Below are 21,569 nucleotides of genomic sequence, written 5' to 3'. Positions count from 1 at the left end.
TCAGGAGTCCGTAGACCTCCCCTGTTAGCCACGGCTTCTGGTTGGCCCGGACAGTGATGGTCTTTGTGACTGTTACATACAAACTATATGGCAGTCAGAGAAAAACGAAGAAGATCCACATCAGAAGTCCACACTGATAGCAATGGTACTCCATTAATACAGACAAGTATTACTATCATAAAATTATAGTACTCAGACAGAAAAATTGTTCTTGTAAGTAAAGCAAGGGCAAGGGCCTTTAGGACATTGTTATATTTGATTTTTACTTTGTCTTAGTGCTGGGCGGTATGACCACAAATTTATATCACGGTATTTTCTACAAAAATTAATATCATAACAAAAATAAACACCGGTATTCGGTATGAACCGGTATACCGCCCAGCACTACTTTGTCTATTATCTATTATCCTTTTAACTGCATCTTAGCCTGTTGTAGCACACAATAGTCTAGAATATTTAATATTTCTCATTCATTTTATATATTTTCTTAGTTATGTTTTTAATAAACTAAAGAAATAAACGTTCTAGTCATTTCCAAGTTCAAATGAATGGCAAGAAACAATCCAGGAAAAGGATTACATGGTAAACATTTATACCGTTTTGCAAAAGAAATTAAAGAAAGAAATATTTGGATTGTATGTGAACTGTCACGAATCCAGTCCTTGGCCTTCCGGCTGATTGCCACTAGAGGTCACTCTACCATTACATTGACTCTCACACTACACAGACTGTTACATGTCACTCCGGACTACAGTTCCCATCATCCATTGCACTTACACAGCTGAATTCACTTATCACACAGCCTCACTATCACACGCTCACCTGAGAGCCATTACACACTCTATTTAACACTCTCTCATTTCCTGTTCAGATTGCCGTGTATTGTTCTGCATTTTCCACTCCTCTAGTGTTAGCTGCCTTACTGAGCCATTCTGTGTTTTCTGTTTTAGTCTCGTGTATTGTTCTGCGTTTATCACTCATCTAGCGATAGCTGCATTACCGAGCCTAGTGTCTTGTTTTCCTTGTTTTCATCGTCTTGCCTTGTCTGTTTCCCCGTGTTCTGATCACTGCCTGTGTACCTGGATTATCCCTGGAGTCTCGCCCAGTTGGATACTGTTCGCCCCTGCCTGGACCTTTGCCTTGTACCTGGATTATCCCTCTTGCCTTGCCATCAATATACCTGTTTGCCATTGTCTGACCTATGCCTGTTTTTGACCACGTCTCTTGTGAATAAAGCCTTGCAGATGGATCCGCACGCTTCCTGTATTCCCTCCGTTACAGAATACACGGCCACACAAGGATCCAGCAGTTTTTCAGAGGAACAGTGGCCAGGTATGGACACGGCAAGGATTTTGTTAGCCCTTAGACAGGGCAAGAAGAATCAAACATCACTATTCAAGCATCAGCTACGGGAAATAGGTATAGTAGAGTTTAATGTTAAAAATATAGTAACATATGGAAATAGTGACCAAGGACGGAGATATTTGTTTAATTTTCTAAGGAGGACTGGACTGGAAGGACAAATTTAAGTGTATAGTACTATAATATAGTATAATAATATAGTAAGTTAAAGTGAGACAGCAGATGGCAGTAATGCAACACTATGGATGCCAACTGCCGTAAAACTCCAATGAAGAAGAAGACAAACATCACTATTGTGATGTACATTTGTGTTAGGGACTGTTGACTGTGGAATTGTTACACTGGAGAAATGGTGAGTGGTTTCTTTAATTGCTATTCACATATGCTAATATGATATTATAATACCAATATGCACTGTGGCCTGGCCCCATGTTAGCAAATTAGTCAGGTACATGTGTTAGCCAGGTACATGTGAACCAGCCATCTTGCCAGTTGAGATTAGTTAAGTTAATTAGTTAAGCCAGGAACACACTACACAACTGTAAGGCTGCTTATGAATGTAATTTGATACTTAAAACTGATCACACCCAAATGTGTCAGAGCCATTTGCGTTCCATCTTCCTAAGTTGTGAACAAAAAACATCTGCACAAAGCAACTATGGAATGATATAGTGTTGATATTGAAAAGATATTTTGAAATGGCTTTAGGCAGCGTGACGGTTCCAAAAGCAAGATCAGACACTGCAAGAACACAGTAGATTAAATAGGTGGGGTTTTGAAGGCTTCTCTTATAAGCAATAAATGCAATAATAAAGATATTTCCTCCTGCCAGTGTCAAGTAGACAAAGAACAAAAGGGTTCCTTCGGCTCCATAATACTGTGGATGGAGTCCTGGAAATCCCAGCAGGTAGAATTCAGTAAAGACAGTGACATTGGTGTGGGTCATGACTCTAGAAAGGCTTTGCAGTTACAATCGTGTACACTTACTGTATAGTGCAAGAAAAAGACAATAGGATAACAAAGCTGAAGTGGAAAGCATAAAAAAATTAGATATAAAAATGCAACTATAAATGCAAAATATAAAGGATTATATTGTCAAGTTGAACCATTTCCGGCCATTCCTTAAAATTACTTCCATAGAAAACTGTATAATGGAAAACATAAATATTAGCCTATAATTGTTTTATCTTGCATTTTCTGGATCCTAACCATTTAAGCATTTACCGTAAATATAGAAGAAACGAAATGATACCTTCTGTATCAGTGTCCATCAGATAACACCACACTAAAGTCGCTGCTTTTCATCTCCATCCTAAGACCAAAGAAACCTCCCACACAGTGACATATTGTTTGGGATTTCTTGTGTGTGACCACATGAGCTTTGTTTCTGACAAAACATTTTTGTGTTTGATTGTGTTCATTGGTTACATATATATTTGATATAATGCAAAAGATGTGGAATTATCTCTAATAATTTCCAATAATAATAATGTTTTTGGTAAAAACCTTCCACCATGTTCTTGTAAGATGATTCTAACTAGCTGAGAAAACACTATAGCCAATATTATTGTAACTTTTGTCTTGCATGTCAGTACATAATTTTCAGCAGCCACTATGATTTGGGTACTTTTTGTGTAATCTTCCATTTACAGGATTCTGATAACAAAACTGCTAAAAGTTCTCTTAATCACAATTTGTGAATTGTAGTCTAGTATTTAAGTAGATGCATGTGCCTAGATGTAGAAGATCTGAACATTTATCTAACAATGATCGTGACTTGTATACTTGGAAGCTCTTTAGAAGATATCCGGCCTTTTACCAGGATCAGTGGGCCCCAAACTGAGACAAGGAGCCTAACTGTAATGTAATGTAATATAATATAATATAATATAATATAATATAATATAATATAATAAGACTAAGTTGTTTTTAGAAAAGAATTTAATCAAATAAAAGTGTGTGTGTGTGTGTGTCTGTGAACTTTGTATACAGTATACTGTACATGGACAGATTTTTTCTTAACTAATAAAACTAAAACACTTAATTTAAGGGTCAATTCTTGTATATAACTGTTTAAAGCACAAAGATAAAACCAAAGACAGGTTTGTGCAATCACATGTACAGAGTTTTGAATTTGAATAAAAACAATTCAGTGCACATTTAACATAAATGTCTTATTAAAGAGGGGAACAGAGATTATCTCAAATTAAACGGTATTTGTATATAGCTGAATAATTATTTCTATGCATCAGTATTCATAAAATATCTTGTTTTTACATATATATATATATATATATATTTAAAAACACAAGATATTTATTTTAAAACACAAGATATTTTATGAATACTGATGCATAGAAATAATTATTCAGCTATATACAAATACTGTTTAATTTGTTTATAGATATATATATATATTCAGTGAGCAACAATACTGGACAAGTTAGTTTCTTTTTAACCAAGAGTGACCTTTCCATTACCTCCAACCTGTTTTTTCTTAATTTTTTTTAGTTATTGCCTCTTTGATCTCTTTAGTCCTGAAGCAATATATAAATGGGTTGATAACAGCAGGGACAAGACTGTATATCATGGAAACCACAATGCGGATATCAGTACTAAACTCATAACCAGCAATGTGCATCATATACACAAGAGTTCTGGGTAGATAATAAAGACATATGAAATTAACAAATATCTGTGGGGTGCATGTGGAGAACATTTTGTAACATCACTCAGAATTGGAAATTTTCAAGACAGAGATGATGATAGCGGCATAAGAATATACGATGAAACATAAAGGACCCCACAGCACAAAACATGACGATGGCTGCTGTTGTGACTTTCATGGTAGTTACTTCTCCACATGCCAGTTTGCTTAAAGCGACATGATCACAGTAGCAATGAGTTATACCAAGCGTAGCGTTAGTTCTGGCAGGTCACGTTAGTCAAGCTCGCATCAGCTGACTTTCAGCTGATCCCCATCTACCTATGGGAATACGACACCTATCTAAGCATTCATATATAAGGTCCCTCAGTATTATCATCAGTTTTTGCATTGCGCAATAGCTAATTACCCTCCTCCATCCCCAACTCCTCCTCTGTCAGTCGGGATTCAGCCTTCTGATTCTCCTTTGAATCAGACTAATTCTAAAATGTGTACATAAAATTATTGAACTTTAACAATATCTGCAATACATTTATGTTGGTTCTGTTCTGTTTACCCTGGGGGGTTATTGCTGCTCTCCCTGCTCTCATCCATTCTAGGCTGCATGGATGCGCAGGGAGTTCTTGCCCAGAACAGAACCATACCGCCAATCCAAACTGTATGCTAATTGTCAATCATCTTTGACGATAGTGGTCCTGACAGAAATCCCACTGAGGGCCAAGAGAGTGACTCCAAATAACTGCAGCATGTTTGCTATCCAAACACATGCACACATAATGGCAATAGTAGAATTTTTATTCAAGGTATGATATCTGAGAGGATTGCAAATAGCTATGAATCGATCGAGAGCCATCAGTGCCATGAGTTAGTTACTTTGATATAATACATAGAAAAATATCAATATTCAATACCATTTTCAGTACCACAGGTTAAACTGCCACAACATTAGATGTACAACATGTGAACATTAAGCCTAAATTACAGTATCATTTACTTTTGAACATAGTCAAGGTTTTCTTATCAACTGAAATTGCCGTCTGAGATGACAGGCAGCCCTGATTGGGATTATAATAATATAATAGTATAATAATATAATATAATATAATAGTAATAAAAATAAAACCCTCTAAATAGATTCTAAAACAGAATATATAGTAAATCTAGTGTAAATCTAGTGAAATGCTGTAATACTAATAAGTACACTTTATGTACTAATATGTATTTTTAAAGTACTAATATATACATTTAAGGCATTCAAATGTATAACTTAGAGGTAAATAAGCTTTTGTACCTTAGGGTATTGCCCCAGTAACAGCTGTCTACCTTTTTTTTATTTGAGTGTGTGAAAATGTTTAGTTTCTTTTTAAAATGGTCTTTTTTAAGTCTAATGCAGATCACACGTGAATAACTATGGTTGCAGATGCACAGTCAATGTGCTGTCAAGTGCTCACAGAATGGCTTTGACCATTCCAATAGGGCGGATGACTAACGTATAACGACCCATAGAAAAAGTCACTAATGAGGCATCTACGTAAACATTTCTATGTGTCAGAACCTCCCTGTCACAGCAATGGACTTTTGGTTGTGTTTCTCTCTGTTCCTGTTCTTCTGCCTTGTTTAGTTCCGTTACCTTATTTCTGTTCAGTCCTGATTTGTTTCAGTGGTTACTTATGATTTGTAGCTGTTACTCATTCATTAGTCTCCTCAAACCTGCTGTGTGATTACATTGTCTTTCACCATTTGTGAACTTAATTCTTTACGACAGCAGAGTAATTCCACAGTAAAATTTTTATATCTGTTAATACAACAAATATTTTCTCTAATATGAGAAAATGGTCCTATTTAAATGGTTTTGCTTCCATTCATCAAAACAGAACTATTAAGACCTGCAGTGGAGACATGTTTTTGCACCGCTCTTGCTCAATAATAAACCATCAGATTTCATTTGTCAATATTTGTGTGGCTTTAGTATGTTAACCAAAATGGGATAGCTCAAAATAAAATCATAATGAATATTATACAGTTTGGCCTTATGTTAGCATTTTGCAACAATAATATGAGTCGATATAAAGAAGGAAAAGTGTGAAAAGAACCGACTGAAACATAAGAACAAGCAGTACTGCATATTATCCAGAATCTCACAATAAACATTTAGGACAAGAAATTACTGGGGAATAAAGTAGGAAGCAATAGAAAAAAGCAACTACAATGTACACGCACTATATGATTCTTACCTTTTTTCTGTCAATACATCTTTGATATCTTTAGTCTGTAAATCATTGGGTTGACATAATTAATGTGATATGAGTAGCCAGACTGATGAGAACGGTCAAATCCATTTCTAACACTTACTGGAATCTGTTTCATGTTTATAAATATGGGAATATTATCTAGAGCTTGACTACAGTTTGTCGAACTCAATAAATTAAGCATGTTAGACCGACTGTAAACGAATGCCAATTTGTTTCTTTTGAAATGGTCTTTTTAAAATCTTTTTTACCTCTTCTGTTCTCAAACAATAAATGAGGGGGTTGATCATGGGTGGTAGCAGGTTATACGTCATAACAATGAGTAATCGCAAATCAGTACTGTACTTCACACCAATGTTGCCAGATAAATAAATAAGACACCTGGGTAGAAAATAGAGAGCAATCATGATGAGTTGAGGACTGCAGGTGGAGAAAGTCTTCATCCTTCCTTGAGTGCTTGAAATTCGCATAACTGCCACAATGATGGAGCAGTAAGAGAATATAATAACAGCAAAGGAGCCTACTAGTACTACAAGGGCATAAATGAGGGCTGGAATACTATACAGTGATCTGTCAGTGCATGCCAGTGTTGTAATAGAACCATGATCACAGTAACAGTGTATAATGGTGTTTTCTGCACAATAAGGTAGAGGGTAAGCCCGGATAACTATCATTAATGGTCCTGCTAAACTCAAAATCCAAGAGCCAATGATCAAAATGAATACATTTCGGTTTGTCATGAGACTATGATATTGAAGTGGATAACAAATTGCTGCATAGCGATCCATAGCCATTACTACCAGAACATTTGAACCAACACCGCCTAAATAATGCACAAAGAACATCTGAACAAAACAACCCAAGAATGAAATGGTTCCATCTTGAAACCAGTACCTGCTGATTATCTTTGGTAATGTTGCTGTGCTGAATAGTACATCACACACAGCTAGATTTATAATGAAATAATATACAGGCCTCTGAAGACTCTTAGTTGTTACAAAAGCTGTAAAAAATACAGCATTTCCCACCAATGTAAACACATAAACAAGAAACAGAACAGCTGATATGAGGCCATAGTAATGAGGCTGAAGTCCAGGAAAGCCGACTATCACAAAATCCTTCACAGAGCTGAAGTTTCCCACTAACATGATGAATATCAGACGAGTCTTTTCATTTTCTGTACGAAGAAAATGCAGTACAAAAATTTGCAGCTTGAAAAAACAAACAAACAAAAAGTGTCTTAATGTTATAATGTATTTGTCATAGAATACACTCTAACTATAATAATAACAATAACCAATTATAATGAAGGATAAAGAGAAGCAAACCTGCCATACTTGTTTCACAGGCTACTGTTAAAGTACATTCTGCTCCTTACACTGAGATATGCTGGTCTCAGTTTATTTATATCTGACATGTAAATTATGAATACTATGGCCTGTTACACATATGATGCAGTTTCTCCAGGGACAGTGACAAAATTACCATAAAGTTCCTAATCTCTCAAATATAATTCTTCATCAAAAATTAAAAAAATTATGTTTTGATGTCCTTCCTGATTTTCCTGCTTTAGGTTTTTGCCAACTGACCCTGACAGTCATGGCTTTGATGAGCATCACTGTAGCAAATCCAGCAGTTACTGTTAATGTGAATGAGGACGTCAAATAGGCTACATCTCTTAAAGAAATAGTTCACCCCAAATTAGAATTCTGACATTATTTATTCACCCTCATGTCAATCCAAACCCATAAGATATCATTTGTAACATGGAACACAAAAAAATAATTGAATATTGTTCACCCAACTCTTTCCCATAATAATAGTTCATAGGCTGTCAAGCTCTAATAAAAGAACCACACCATAAAGTAAACATAAAAGCCATACAACGTGTGCTCTGCAGCTACAAAAATAACAGCATACATACAATTCAATACATTATATCAAAATAATGACTTAATTTTAATTTTTGGAAAAGGTCAAGAAGGTCAAGACCTTTGAGATGAGACCACATCTTTTATGCTTTTAATAGGAGCAACATTTAAAGCTAGATTAGTTTTATTTCAGATAAAATTAGATGAAATAACTAGATTCTGGTGCATGTTCATATGACAGCAGATGTGTGATGTATTGAATAACAATGGGGGAAAAATATTCTCTGTCCTGCTTTTGCTGTTGATGTTGTCATTACCTGCCTAAGCATGAGAGTTGCATTGAGAACCACAGTGAATCCAGCTTTATCTATCAGTGACATTGGAAGTATTACTGAATAAAACGCGTTCTGCAAGACCTACAAGAAGTTCCTAAAGTTAGATTTGGAAAGGGGAAAAAAAAAGCCTTGAGACTTTCACACGCGTACAAAAAAAGTATTTATATCTAGTTTTCTGGTGCGCATTCAGAAATGTTTCATCAGTATTCAGGAAAAGTCCGTTTGTTTTCCCTGCAAATGTTAATTTACAGTGTATAAATATATGTATTTATCTATGTTTAGCATAAGCCATTTTTTCTGCATTATTGTAGCAACTTATTAAATATAGCAGATCAGAGCAAAAGTAAAGAAATGCCAATTTTCCTCTTTTTAAATTGTCTTAAAATCTTTTTTAGCTCATCTGTTCTTAAACAATAAATGAGGGGGTTGATCATTGGTGGCAATAGGCTATACATCATAATAATAACTAATCGCAAATCAGTGTTGAACTTTATACCAATGTTACTGGACAAATAAATAAAACACCTGGGCAGGAAAAAGAGGGCAATTATGATGAGTTGAGGACTGCAGGTGGAAAAAGTCTTCATCCTTCCTTGAGTGCCTGAAATTCGCATAACTGCCACAAAGATGGAGCAGTATGAGTAAACGATAACAGCAAGAGAGCCCAGCAGTACTGCAAGAGCATTGATAAGTGCTGGAATACTATACAGTGATCTGTCAGTGCATGCCAGTGTTGTAATAGAAACATGATCACAGAAACAGTGTATAATGGTGTTTTCTGCACAATAAGGGAGAGGATAAGCTCGAATGGCCATCATTAAGGGACCTACTAAACCCAAAATCCAACAGCCCAGAATCAGATTTAGTGTATTTCGGTTTGTCATGAGACTATGATATTGAAGGGGGTAACAAATTGCTGCATAGCGATCTATAGCCATTACAGCCAGAACATAAGAACCAACGCCGCCTAAATAATGCACAAAGAACATCTGAACAAAACAACCCAAGAATGAAATGGTTCCATCTTGAAACCAGTACCTGCTGATTATCTTTGGTAATGTTGCTGTGCTGAATAGTACATCACACACAACTAGATTTATAATGAAATAATAAACAGGTTTCTGTAGGCTCTTAGTCATTACAAACAAAACAAAAAATACAGCATTTCCAGCCAATGTACAAACATAAACAAAAAACAGAACGGCTGATACAAGCCCATAGTAATGAGGCTGAAGTCCAGGAAAGCCGACTATCACAAAATCCTTTACAAAGCTGATGTTTCCCACTAACATGATGAATATTAGTCCTTAGAGAAATATTTTGTGCCTTTTCATCTTCTGTTTGAGAAAAAAATCAGTATTTAATATTAGTATAATAATTACAACTTTACAAAAAATACACAATTCATAAAACAGTATTTTGATTTTATAATCCCACTTACAATACTGATAAAATACACTATAACTATATAAGAATAGCCAGATAGTTTAACGAATAATAATAATAAAGAAAGAAGAAAAACAACCTGCCACACTTGTTTCACAGGCTTCTGTTAAAGTACATTCTGCTCCTTACACTGAGATGTGCTGGTCTCAGTTTGCTTATATCTGAAATGTAAATTATGAAGACCATTGCCTGATACACAGATGATGCAGTTCCTCCAGGGACAGTGACAGCAGGAACAACTAGTTCTTTTTCTCTGATAATGATGACTTTGAGGAGCAAATTTAGTGAACGAGGATGATAAATACATCTCTTAGAGGGATAGATAAAATTAAAATTTTGTCATTTTCTCACCTTCATGTTGTTCCAACCCTGTATGAATTTCTTTCTTCTGTTGAACACTAAATACTATATTTTGAACAATGGTGGTAACCAAAAGTTGCTGGCAGCCCTTGACGTCCATAGTATTTTTTTTCCATACTATGAAATTCATTGGCTATCAGGAACACACATTCTTCAGAATATCTTATTTTGTGATCAACAGGTCTTTGTCTGGCTGCATGGGTGCTAACACGTGTGTAAATTCAAAATATTTTGACATGACACCCATAACTGGTACTTGCCTTAAAAAGACGGGTTTATGTTCAACAACATCTGAACAAAACAACCCAAGAATTAAATGGTTCCATCTTGAAACCAGTACCTGCTGATTATCTTTGGTAATGTTGTGGTACTGAATAGTACATCACACACAACTAGATTTATAATGAAACAATATACAGGCTTAGTCGTTACAAACAATGTGAAAAATACAGCATTTCCCACCAATGTAAACACATAAACAAAAAATAGAAGTGCTGATACAAAGCCATAGTAATGAGGCTGAAGTCCAGGAAAGCCGGATATTACAAAATCCTTTGTAAAGCTGACGTTTCCCACTGACATGATGAATATTAGTCCTTCGATATGGGCCTTTTTTTGTATGTAGAAAATATTGCATTTAATATTATAAAAATATACTATAACTATAATAATAGCAATAACTGGATGGTTAAAAAAAATTATAATGAAGAATAAAGCCAAGCAAACCTGCCATACTTGTTTTACAGGCTACTGTTAAAGTAGATTATGTCCCTTTACAATGAGATGTGCTGGTAATGTTTGTTTATATCTGACATGTAATTTATGAAGACAATGGCCTGATTCTCAGATGATTTAGTTCCTCCAGGGACAGTGACAAAATTACCATAAAGTTGTTAACCTCTAAATCTGTCACGACACAGGCTAGGGACACAGAGGTAAGTGGTCAACACAGAGGTATTTATTGAATGAGGAGCAAGTAGGAATTAGGAGCAGACGAGAGGTGAGTGTGGCACAGAGTCAATTTCAAAATGGCTTATCTTGAGGTAATGGATCTTTGTTTCTTTGCAGGACGAACGTGGAGGAGCAGGATTGGTGGAGCACAGGAACATCTAAGGTAAGCAAACACAGGTATGTTCAGGTAGTGAGTCTAGTATAGTTCAGTGATGTGAACGGTAGACCACACGAGGAGGGAGTGTGGAGAGTGAGCAGATAAAGGGGAGCTTGACAAGCTGCAGCAGGTGCAGGTGATCGTGACTGAGAACAGGTGTGAGCCGGGGAGGATGGAGTACAGAGCTGGTGACTAGTGACAGAGACTCCCTGACAAAATCATTACATTAAGACAACAAAATGTACATCAGATGTACTAAAGTACAGCTATTGACTTGTCTTCTTTTAAATAATAATAATAATTATTATTATAATAATAATAATAATAATAAAAAAATTTAAAAAAATAAGGAGGTGCAAATGATATTCCGGGACATTTGATAAACAGATTTTAAAAACATTCTAATAGTTTTCACATGAAAAAATTTAAAAAACATACTTCTGGTCTTCGAATCTGATTGGCTGAGAAGTATTTCCAGCCATGCAATATTCTACCAGTATCGCCACGGCCCAGGAACCTTTTTACTGTTTGTATCAGTTTGCCTGCAGCATCTTCTCATTGCTCTTGAACCTGCTGAGAACAGCCTTAGGGGCCATTCACACAGAACACGGTTTTCCATTCTACCTTTTCATTGTTTTTCCATGTAAATACACGCTTGCGTTTTTAGGACGCCGTGTCAAGTTAAAAGAATTTCAATTTTTACATGCAGTGCCACTCATCATCGTCAGTTCCAAAACAGTGGACCAATCAGAACTACAGGACTATGGGTTTCAAACCCATAAACCCGTCTTTTTAAGGCAAGTACCAGTTATGGGTGTCATGTCAAAATATTTTGAATTCACGTGTGTGTTAGCACCCATGCAGCCAGACAAAGACCTTGTGACTATATTAGGATATCTAAAGAATTACAGATGGCTACATACCTATCAAAGGCCATAATTGCCAGGATAACAGAACTGACTGTTATCCATCACAGTCTTTCTCTGAATCTACACTTTTGTGACGTAATGCCACTTTGACTGTCAGGTAGAAATCTGCACTGAGGTGAGCTCTGTGCACCTAGAGGGCACATAGCGGCTGAAAAGGGGGCACACACACACTTCTGAGAGCTAAAATGATGAATGGGACACCCTATGGTCTCATAGACTTAACAGACATGCTGCAGTGGCCATTGTTATTCCGCAAGATTGCAAGTGCACATGAAGTGTGCCATTTGGGGCAGGCCCTTATTAGGAAGTCTTCGTTTCACGTCCTTCATTAGGCCTGTTTTGAAGGATGCATGAGGTGTATCATTTGCATCCTTCGATCATCCACAATCCTTTGCACACTTTCCAATTCACCAAAAATAATTAGCTGAAAAGGAATTGGCACTGAGCTGAACCACTGGGAGATCACAGGTGATTGTCATTATATGTATTAGAAAACCGTTAAATATATAGATTTTTAATATAAAGTATTCCTCGAATTATAATTTTATTCCTATTTTTGAGCCATGACCATGGGGACGGAAAAATACATGTATATGACATAGCCATTCGCACTTACTAGACCATCTGATTCTAGCATTTAATGCCGAGCAGGACTCTAGCATTGAAGAAGGCCTCATTAGGATGCGGCCTTCCGTTTGACAAGCACACTTTGTTTCATGTCCTTCATTCAGTTTGTTATGAAGGATGCATCAGGTGTATCCTTTGCGTCCTTCAATCACCCACAACCCTTTGCACACATTCTAATTCACGGAAGATAATTAGCTGAAAATTATGGAACGATTTTCCGGACAATTTTCAAATAGAATAGCAAATTGTATTTTCAATTGCGTTTTCAATATGTGGACGCATAAAGTGTGACATAATCCAAATGCAATTGCAAATCCTGCATTAGCGTTTGCATTTTCGCTTTCGCGAACGCACAGTGACTGCCAAATTTCAAATGAAAAAGCAAAGTCCATTTGCAACTGTATTTCCCATGTCTTAGGAGTTACGAGCCTGTCATATTTAAATAGCAATATTAATTACCAGTCTGCTTTTTCACTCTCGCTGCGTCGCGCATGTAACCTGCCAAAACTCAAATGGAATCGCAATTTCTTTTGCATTTGAATTCCCGATGTCTACATGGAACCATGCACTCTCCAGTCACAGATCAGCTGTTGCCAAACCGCCTCCGACTCCAGAGCCAGCCCGCACGTCGTATTTCCCACCTCCTCATCAATCTTCTTCTTCTTCTAATAACGTTTTATGGCGGATGGCAAACCAACACTGTGCGTTCGCGAAAGCGAAAATGCAAACGCTAATGCAGGATTTGCAATTGCATTTGGATTATGTCACACTTTATGCGTCCACATATTGAAAACGCAATTGAAAATACAATTTGCTATTCTATTTGAAAATTGTCCGGAAAATCGTTCCATAGAAAACACCGTTTCGAAGAGCTCAAATAAAACACGCTGGCGATGCCTACTGGTCAAAACGATGTAAATGCAATGAAAACCCAGGCCAAACATGCATAAACAGCTTTAACAAACACACTGCAAATGTTTTAATGAAAGGGTAATCTATTAAATGCAATTAACAAGACATCAAGTAAGAAGTTTCTGTATGTGTTCTTTTATTCATTTGCAGGGCTTGTTTTGTTTTATGGAGGGCTTGGGACTACTACACTTCCTTTTTAAGTATACAAAGTATACATTAAAAATGTCTACAAATTTAAATCATGTGTCTTTGCCTCTTATATGGTTAGCTTTTTTTCTAGCTTTGTTACATGTGTTTGTACATTAGACTTATATTTATGACAAGCTTAGAGTGAGAAGTTAAAACTTGAAAATTGGATAATGAAGGAAATAAATGTACACTTTATGTAGAATATGTGGTAAAGTAAAGACAATCTGTATTATTAGGGGGATTGGTGATAAGAAAATTGGTAAATGTGTAACCCGAGTATACTCTGTAGACAGCAGTCCACATGACAGTGATTCACAGTTCTAGCACTTATTTTAATAATCTCTCCACTGGGATTATTTGGAAGTCTCTAGGTCAATTATACCACAAATTGATTTATCAGTTAATAATTTAGCACATTGGGGGAAGTCTCGCTGCCCAGGACTGTATCTCTAAGGCATATGAATTAATAACCTATAATAGTTAACTTCTGCTTAGGTGACAGTAAACAAAGCAGGATTTTCTTGCATGGTATCCCCTGCTTGCATCAGATGATCATTGGTCATGGATCACCTGTCAAAGCAGGCCACCAGTGACATCTTGCTTTAACAGCATAACAGGCCTAAGTCTTGTTTTTTTTTTTGTTTTTTTTTCTTGAGATTTATGCAGTGTCTCTCCGGTCCTCTACTGTACAATTGCTAGGTGACATTCAATGAAATTAATACATCAAGAAGCATCTGATTTGTTGCTGATAAACAGTCAGTAACATGCAAACAGTTGCCATAAAAACTGTCTTTTCCCCAGAGTCTTATTTTGCTACTTGTTGTTCTTGGTCCCTGAAGAAGCAGGCCTCCTTCATGATCACTGAGTGACATATTGTTTATCAAACATTATTTTGTTTCTACATGTCTCTGTGCCTATATGTGGCTAATTAACAGGTGAAGTTTGAAAAACAAAAAGTGACCCTAGAGCAAAAAAACTTTCAATCAAAGATGATGCAACTCTTGCTCAAAAGTTTCAAAACACTTACATGAAACTTTTTACACTGATCACAATGAAATTTTTAATTATTATGAGGAAAGGTACTGGCGTGTGTGTTTGATTTACCTTTATTTGCTTGTGCTAAACAGATACATGAGTATTGTCACAATATTTGCATCAGAAATTAAATTCTCAGCCATTCAAGTCAAGTCAAGTCAAGTCAAGTCTGCTTTATTGTCAATTCTTCCACATGTACAGCACTAGAAGGTGTACATGATGGGGGCCGGGGCTCTGGCTCTTCTTAGTTTGCGGAGGAAGTAGAGACGCTGCTGTGCTTTCTTGGCCATTGCTGTGGTGTTGTCAGCCCAGGAGAGATTCAAAGTCTCTTTTAGAATAATGCATTTTAATTACCCTACATTTCTTGAGATATGTAAATAATTATGAAGTGCCACAAAAACTACGTAACATGCTGTTAAATTATAGCTGATGCATTTTAGCATAGCAATCAGTAGGCCTGTCGCAATAATCAATATATCGACTTATCGTATATATGTACATGACCTCAATAATTTTTGGTGGCGCAATATATCGCCCATTATATTTACTTAAAAATTAATGTCACCATGGTTTTTTTGCATTCCACTTGCGCCTGTGTCTTTTGCAGCTTCTCGTACATAACGCGGTGTAGTCATGAGGTGCTTGTTCAAATTTTAAAAATGCTTCTTCAAACAAAGTTTCATCTGCAGATATGGCCTTGTTTAGGGATCTGTGCCTTTGTGCATGCGGACATCTGACTGCTAAGTAGGGATTGTGTTTTTCAGCAATACAGTGCATTGATTTACAGAGAAAAGAAGGTCAGGGAAAATCTGTAGATGGAACAATCTCCATACAAATTCTTTGTGCTTTGATACTTAATTTCCATTATCTAAATATTCTTAAAAATGTAAAGTTTGTTGTCATTTGGAAGTGTGTAGGCCTTCTTGCATTATTATTATTATGCTGTTACATTATGATTATATATTCAGTGGCATAAAATGGTCTTTAAAATGACAATAATATCACTTATCGCAATTGTTTCTGGGGCAATATATCACACAACAAAAAGTTGTTATCGTGACAGGCCTAGCAATCAGTCCTCATATTCATGCATCAACTGTTACACAGCTGTCAGGAATAACTGATTCTGGTTGGTTAATCATGGTGTTTAGTGGTCTTATGTCTACACTGACTGGACACGAATGAAAAATCAGGGGATTTCATGAACTCCTGTCCAGACCGGAAGTGTGACAGGCGCAGCTAGTATATGGATGCTTCGTTCTATTCTATTCTATTCTATTCTGTTCTGTCCTTGTGCTAATTCTGGAACAGGACAAATTGGTAAAAAAAATAAAATAAATTTAAAAAGACCATATAAACAGACCATATAAAATACCAAAAATAAAGATTTTTTTTTTTAAATTCTGCCAATGAAAACACTGCAACGTGCAACGAAACAATAAAATCAGAAATGGCCTTTCATTGTCAGCACTTGATCCTTTTATGCTAAAATTGCGTCATCAGAACAGTGTGTTCAACGCACCACCGTTTCCATTTAAAAAACGTTTTGCACCGTTTTTGTCGGGGCTGAACGCAGCCCTGGTTTCTCGTGTAAACATCTTTTATTATTATTATTATTATTATTATTATTATTAAAGAACCCCAAACCGCATTAAAAACACAAACAGGCTATATACTATAATAATTGCATATTTGTTAGTTTTATGTAGCCTATAAATTCACGTAGGCCTACGGAGACAGAAGTTTACCGGAGGTTCGTCATCGGAAGGCGGGAATTATGAGCATGCTGATTGATTGATGGTTCTGCAGCGGATTGAGATATGAACAGATGGATTATGCAATCTGTGAGTGGTCACTTCCGGTGTTTGAAACCATTTTATTAACCGATTTTATTTAAAGAAAATACTAAGTAATCGTGTGAATACATCGATTTCCGCCAAGTATACACATTTTTCGACTAAAAGCCAAAATGGATGTTGTTAAGAGAAGCCCTGTGATCACATATGTTCAGGTATGTGTCTCGTTATTCTATTCGAAATTTCGATAACAACCCATTAATTTTGCACTTGTGACAGAAATTAAGAAATTATTGTGATTATGAAGATCTATCTAATGATACACTGATCTCAAAATTAAATAAGAATTAATAATTATTTTGTAAATGTTTTTTTAACAGCTGCCAGAAAAGGCCCGACTTCATAATCTAAAAAAAAAAAACTACTGTAATGTAATGTATCTAACATATTTATTGTTAGCAAACTAAGTTAGAAATATAATATTTTGATTATATGTTGAAAAAGAAAAAAATCTCAGCTTATTATTTTCAGGGAATGAAATGAGGGCTGTGTGTAATGCATTGGTGCTGACTTCCAGTTTTATTATGCAACAATTATACCTACTATGCCATAAAAAGTGTTAATAAAGTAGTTTTGTAAGGTCACAGAGCCATTGCCCTTCTAAACAACTTTTTAATGATGTTTTGATCTACTGTACTCAAGGTGATGGGAGACAGGATTTTCCCAGGTGTCAGAGCTGTTTGTACATGGTCTCCTGTGCATCAACACATACAGTAATTAGTCATCTGTTATGAGTGCTGCTCATTAACAGCTAAAGTTTTACCAACAGAGTTATTTTGAGACGTAAACACTCTTTCAACCCTTTCGATTTTTCAATCAAAGATGATGCAACACTTGCCAAAAGTTTCACAACAAATACAGAAAACTTTTTTACAGTAGTAGAAAATATATCAATATATCAGCATCAGAATACAGTAATTTTCTTATTCCGTATTTAGATTAGCTGCAGTAGATATGCATTATATACTGTATGTGTTTTGTTTGTTTTTTGTTTTTTGCTTCAGAAATTAAATAACTTGCCTTTCATGGGTGAATGAATAAAAACCAATTAATATTTCTGAGATATCTCAGGATACTATTATTACAATCCAGATGGAATAATTAAGAATTAAGACTCTTGTTGTGTGTTGTGGTGTGGCAATATAGAAGCTTTCAGATGTATTAATAATATTTTGGAGAATTCAACTCTGTTTTTCATTTTTGTATTAAACTGCTGTACTGTCAGGCATCATGATTTATACTGAATATGGTGCTGCTCAGTAAGGTTGTCATATTAAACAGTTTCTGCACTTCTGATGTGGCTGTTAGAGTTCACGTCAGCAGCATCCCAGAAACTGTGAAGATTGCAATGACCACAACAGTGAGCTCAGGAAAATTACAGGTTGCAGACCACTGAAAACATGTCCAACAAAACTTCTATATATTTCACTGTTTTCTGGTTGAATTTTAATTAATAAATTCTCAGAATAGACTCGGTTGAAAATTCTGGAATTGCCTCTTAGAAAAGGCTTAACAGAGATCACCTGGGGCAAGTTCAAGCTCAAAATATTTAAATTGTTTACTGTACTAGTGAAAAGTTTGGATACACTTACTATTTTCCAATATTCGTATCTTTTAAGCAATTTTAAGAATCCAAATTATTTTAATAACCTTCTATCAGGATGGGCTCTATAGTGATAAAATTTCACTCTGGCTGTCAAAATCAAATCAAATAATAAGGAAGGAAAAATCAGAACAAATACATTAAAGTATCAGCATCAAAACTTAAATCCACTGAATCATAGCTGGTTTGTCCACAACTGTAAAGCAGAATCACTAAATTAATATAGATCATAATGTAGATCATAAAGAAGAAAAAAAGCACAACCTAAGTGTCAACAAATCAGAACTACATCAGAATCACTAAATTAATATAGATCATAATGTAGATCATAAAGAAAAAAAAAAGCACAACCTAAGTGTCAACAAATCAGAAGTACATCAGAATATAACAATAAGCTATATAATTAACACATATTCTAATGTAAATTATATAGTTTAGCTCCAACAGACATGCCTAAAAGTTTATAGTGATCCTGATGAGCTTGATTAGCTGCTTCAGGTGTACTTCATGAGGCCGAGAGCTAAGCTCTTCTGGAAGACCCTTCTGGAGCAGGATTGGACACCCCTGGCCCAGAGGGGTTATTTTTTGGTCACCACTAAACTGATTGTTGATATTGTTACCAACTGATAATACTGAATATAAATGATGAACAAAATACTTTAACAAAAATATTTTATCTTCCATTTTATTCATTTAATGCTTCCTGTTCACAAATGAGAACACAATTGTTGTGAGGACTGCTTGCAGACCAGTAAATAAAACATTGATCCAAACTATAGTGGCCAAAACATATTGCATCACTGTATCGTCTGAAGGCTCTCAAGAGATGAATCAGAAGATATATTTGGATTCAGTGACACAAATATCCAGTGATCTTTGCGGCCTGAATGGATAAGGACCAGCATTTGTAGCAGAGTAATTTAATTCAAAGCAGCTCATAAGTATTCAGACAGTCACTGTCCTTGTTTGCTCAGACTCTAAAGCTTTATATATACATACATACTTATGCTAAATTACATGAAGGTATATTTTCAGAATTTTAAATTGTAGTGACATTTAAAATGACAGTTTTGTAAATTTCCTAGATTTTGCTTATGTTTTTGTGGTAATTTCTATTTTCAGCTTGCTCAAAACACCAAACGCAAAGCTGCCATGAGTTCTCTAAATGCAAGCTTTTCCCAGAATGTCTCCATTGTTCATCCTAAATACTTTTTCATTGTTGGACTTTCAGGAATACCGTACAGCAGTTATTACTATATATTCTTATTTATGATTTATTTTATTACTGTAATTGGGAACTCTATAGTGCTTCTCATTATTGCTTTTGAACGAAGTCTGCACAGTCCAAAGTACATTGGTGTGTTTAATTTGGCCTTGGCTGATATTGGTGAAACTAATGCACTGATTCCTAACATGATGAATAATTTTCTGTTTGACTCACAGTACATCTCTTTCAATGCTTGTTTGGCAAACATGTTTTTTGTGTTCCTCTTCAGTTCTATGCAAAGTGTCACTCTTGTTGTTCTGGCATATGATCGCTTCATTGCAATTTGCCTGCCATTAAGATATCATGCTCTTGTAAACAATACCAGTATGGTTTTAGTTTTCTCAGCAGTTTGGGCATTTAATTTTTCGATTGTGGCCTTGATGGTGTCTTTGATCACCCGACTTTCATTCTGTGAATCTAATGTGATACAGAGTTATTTTTGTGATCATGGACCAGTGTTTAGGTTGGCATGTAATGACAACAGTATTAATAAGATCATTGCATTTCTTGTCTCAGCTTTATACCTTGTAGCACCATTGATCATTATATTCCTTTCATATATGGGAATTTTTCTTGCTTTAATCAAAATTACAACTTGGCAAGGACGTTTAAAAGCTCTGAAGACCTGTTTCTCTCACTTGTTTTTAGTAGGGATATATTTCCTGCCAATATGCTGTTCATACATTGCTGCATTATTGGTTTCTCTCACACCCAATGCAAGGGTCATCAGCACCTCTCTGGCTTATGCTGTTCCACCGATGCTAAATCCTATCATTTATGTTTTAAAGACGGCTGAAATCAAAGACATAATTCAAAAAGTGCTTAAAAACAAATCTGCACCAATTAGAGATAACATTTTTAAATGACTGAAATGTCTATTTATTTATATTTAATGATTGGGAATTAAATTACCGCTTTATTTTAAGGTCCAATTCTCGCTATTAACAAACCATTAACTATGACTTTTGCCTCAATAAACTCCTATTTTGCTGCTTAGGTAGTTGTTAAGTTTAGGTATTGGGTAGGATTAGGGATGTAGAATATGGTCATGCAGAATATGTGCTTTATAAGTACTAATAAACAGCCAATATGTTCATAATAGGCATGCTAATAAGCAACTAGTTAATAGTGAGAATTGGTCCCTATACTAAAATCTTACCAAATTACCAAATTCTAGATTTTGAAGAATGTAGGTAACAGCTGCTGGTCCCCAGAGGTCTTTATGACTTACAGTACAAATAATGTCAGTGAAGAATCTTTTCATGAATGCATAATTTGAAAAATTAACTTTTGAAAGCAAAATATTTGTATATATGTATTAAAATATATGCAAAACTGTACAGTTATCTAACCTTTATTCGTTAACCTTGTGTTGTTAAGACAAAAACAAACAAGTAAAGAGCAGTTTGACTTTTTGTGAGCAGTTGTTACTATGTTGACCTTACACATTGTGTTCACTGTCTTCTATAAATGTATTTTGTTATATCAAGTAAGACATGTGATTAAATAATATACTATTTCATAATGTATTCCTGTTTGAATTTGTAGCCCATTTTGACATGAGACTGTTGGTCTGAGATCTGCTGATGTTGCTCTTGTCTCTCTACATTTATTATTTTCCTGTTTTTAGTAATGAATAAAGAAAATGAAAATTAACCCATATACACAGATTTATGTGTGTGTGTGTTTCAGTTTATTGTTTCACCCTTTTCAAAGGCTTATATGTTTGATTCAAGCATAAGAATGAAAATGTGG

General features: G+C 35.4%; 3 protein-coding genes and 1 pseudogene across 3 annotated transcripts; 1 reads left to right on the top strand and 3 right to left on the bottom strand.

Annotated features, from left to right (window-relative positions):
• Window positions 1–3,816: 3,816 nt before the first annotated feature.
• On the bottom strand, window positions 3,817–4,889 carry LOC107683443 (olfactory receptor 52K1-like; annotated as a pseudogene).
• Window positions 4,890–6,461: 1,572 nt separating this feature from the next.
• Window positions 6,462–7,424, bottom strand: LOC107683403 (olfactory receptor 6N1-like). The gene has a single exon (XM_016479461.1). The coding sequence runs from the start codon at window positions 7,422–7,424 to the stop codon at window positions 6,462–6,464; it is 963 nt and encodes a 320-aa protein (XP_016334947.1).
• A 1,390-nt stretch (window positions 7,425–8,814) lies between these two features.
• LOC107683442 (olfactory receptor 6N1-like) lies at window positions 8,815–9,774 on the bottom strand. The gene has a single exon (XM_016479496.1). The coding sequence runs from the start codon at window positions 9,772–9,774 to the stop codon at window positions 8,815–8,817; it is 960 nt and encodes a 319-aa protein (XP_016334982.1).
• Window positions 9,775–19,672: 9,898 nt separating this feature from the next.
• On the top strand, window positions 19,673–20,680 carry LOC107683402 (olfactory receptor 1C1-like). Its single transcript, XM_016479460.1, has one exon. It carries the CDS (start codon window positions 19,700–19,702, stop codon window positions 20,678–20,680), a length of 981 nt encoding a protein of 326 aa, XP_016334946.1. The 5' UTR covers window positions 19,673–19,699.
• The last annotated feature ends 889 nt before the right edge of the window (window positions 20,681–21,569 follow it).

The sequence above is a fragment of the Sinocyclocheilus anshuiensis genome, unplaced genomic scaffold (genome assembly GCF_001515605.1).
Source record: "Sinocyclocheilus anshuiensis isolate Anshui unplaced genomic scaffold, SAMN03320099.WGS_v1.1 scaffold1170, whole genome shotgun sequence".
Taxonomy (NCBI): Eukaryota; Metazoa; Chordata; class Actinopteri; order Cypriniformes; family Cyprinidae; genus Sinocyclocheilus; species Sinocyclocheilus anshuiensis.
Note: the sequence above shows the minus strand (reverse complement) of the source record. Positions and strands in the feature narration are given on the sequence as shown.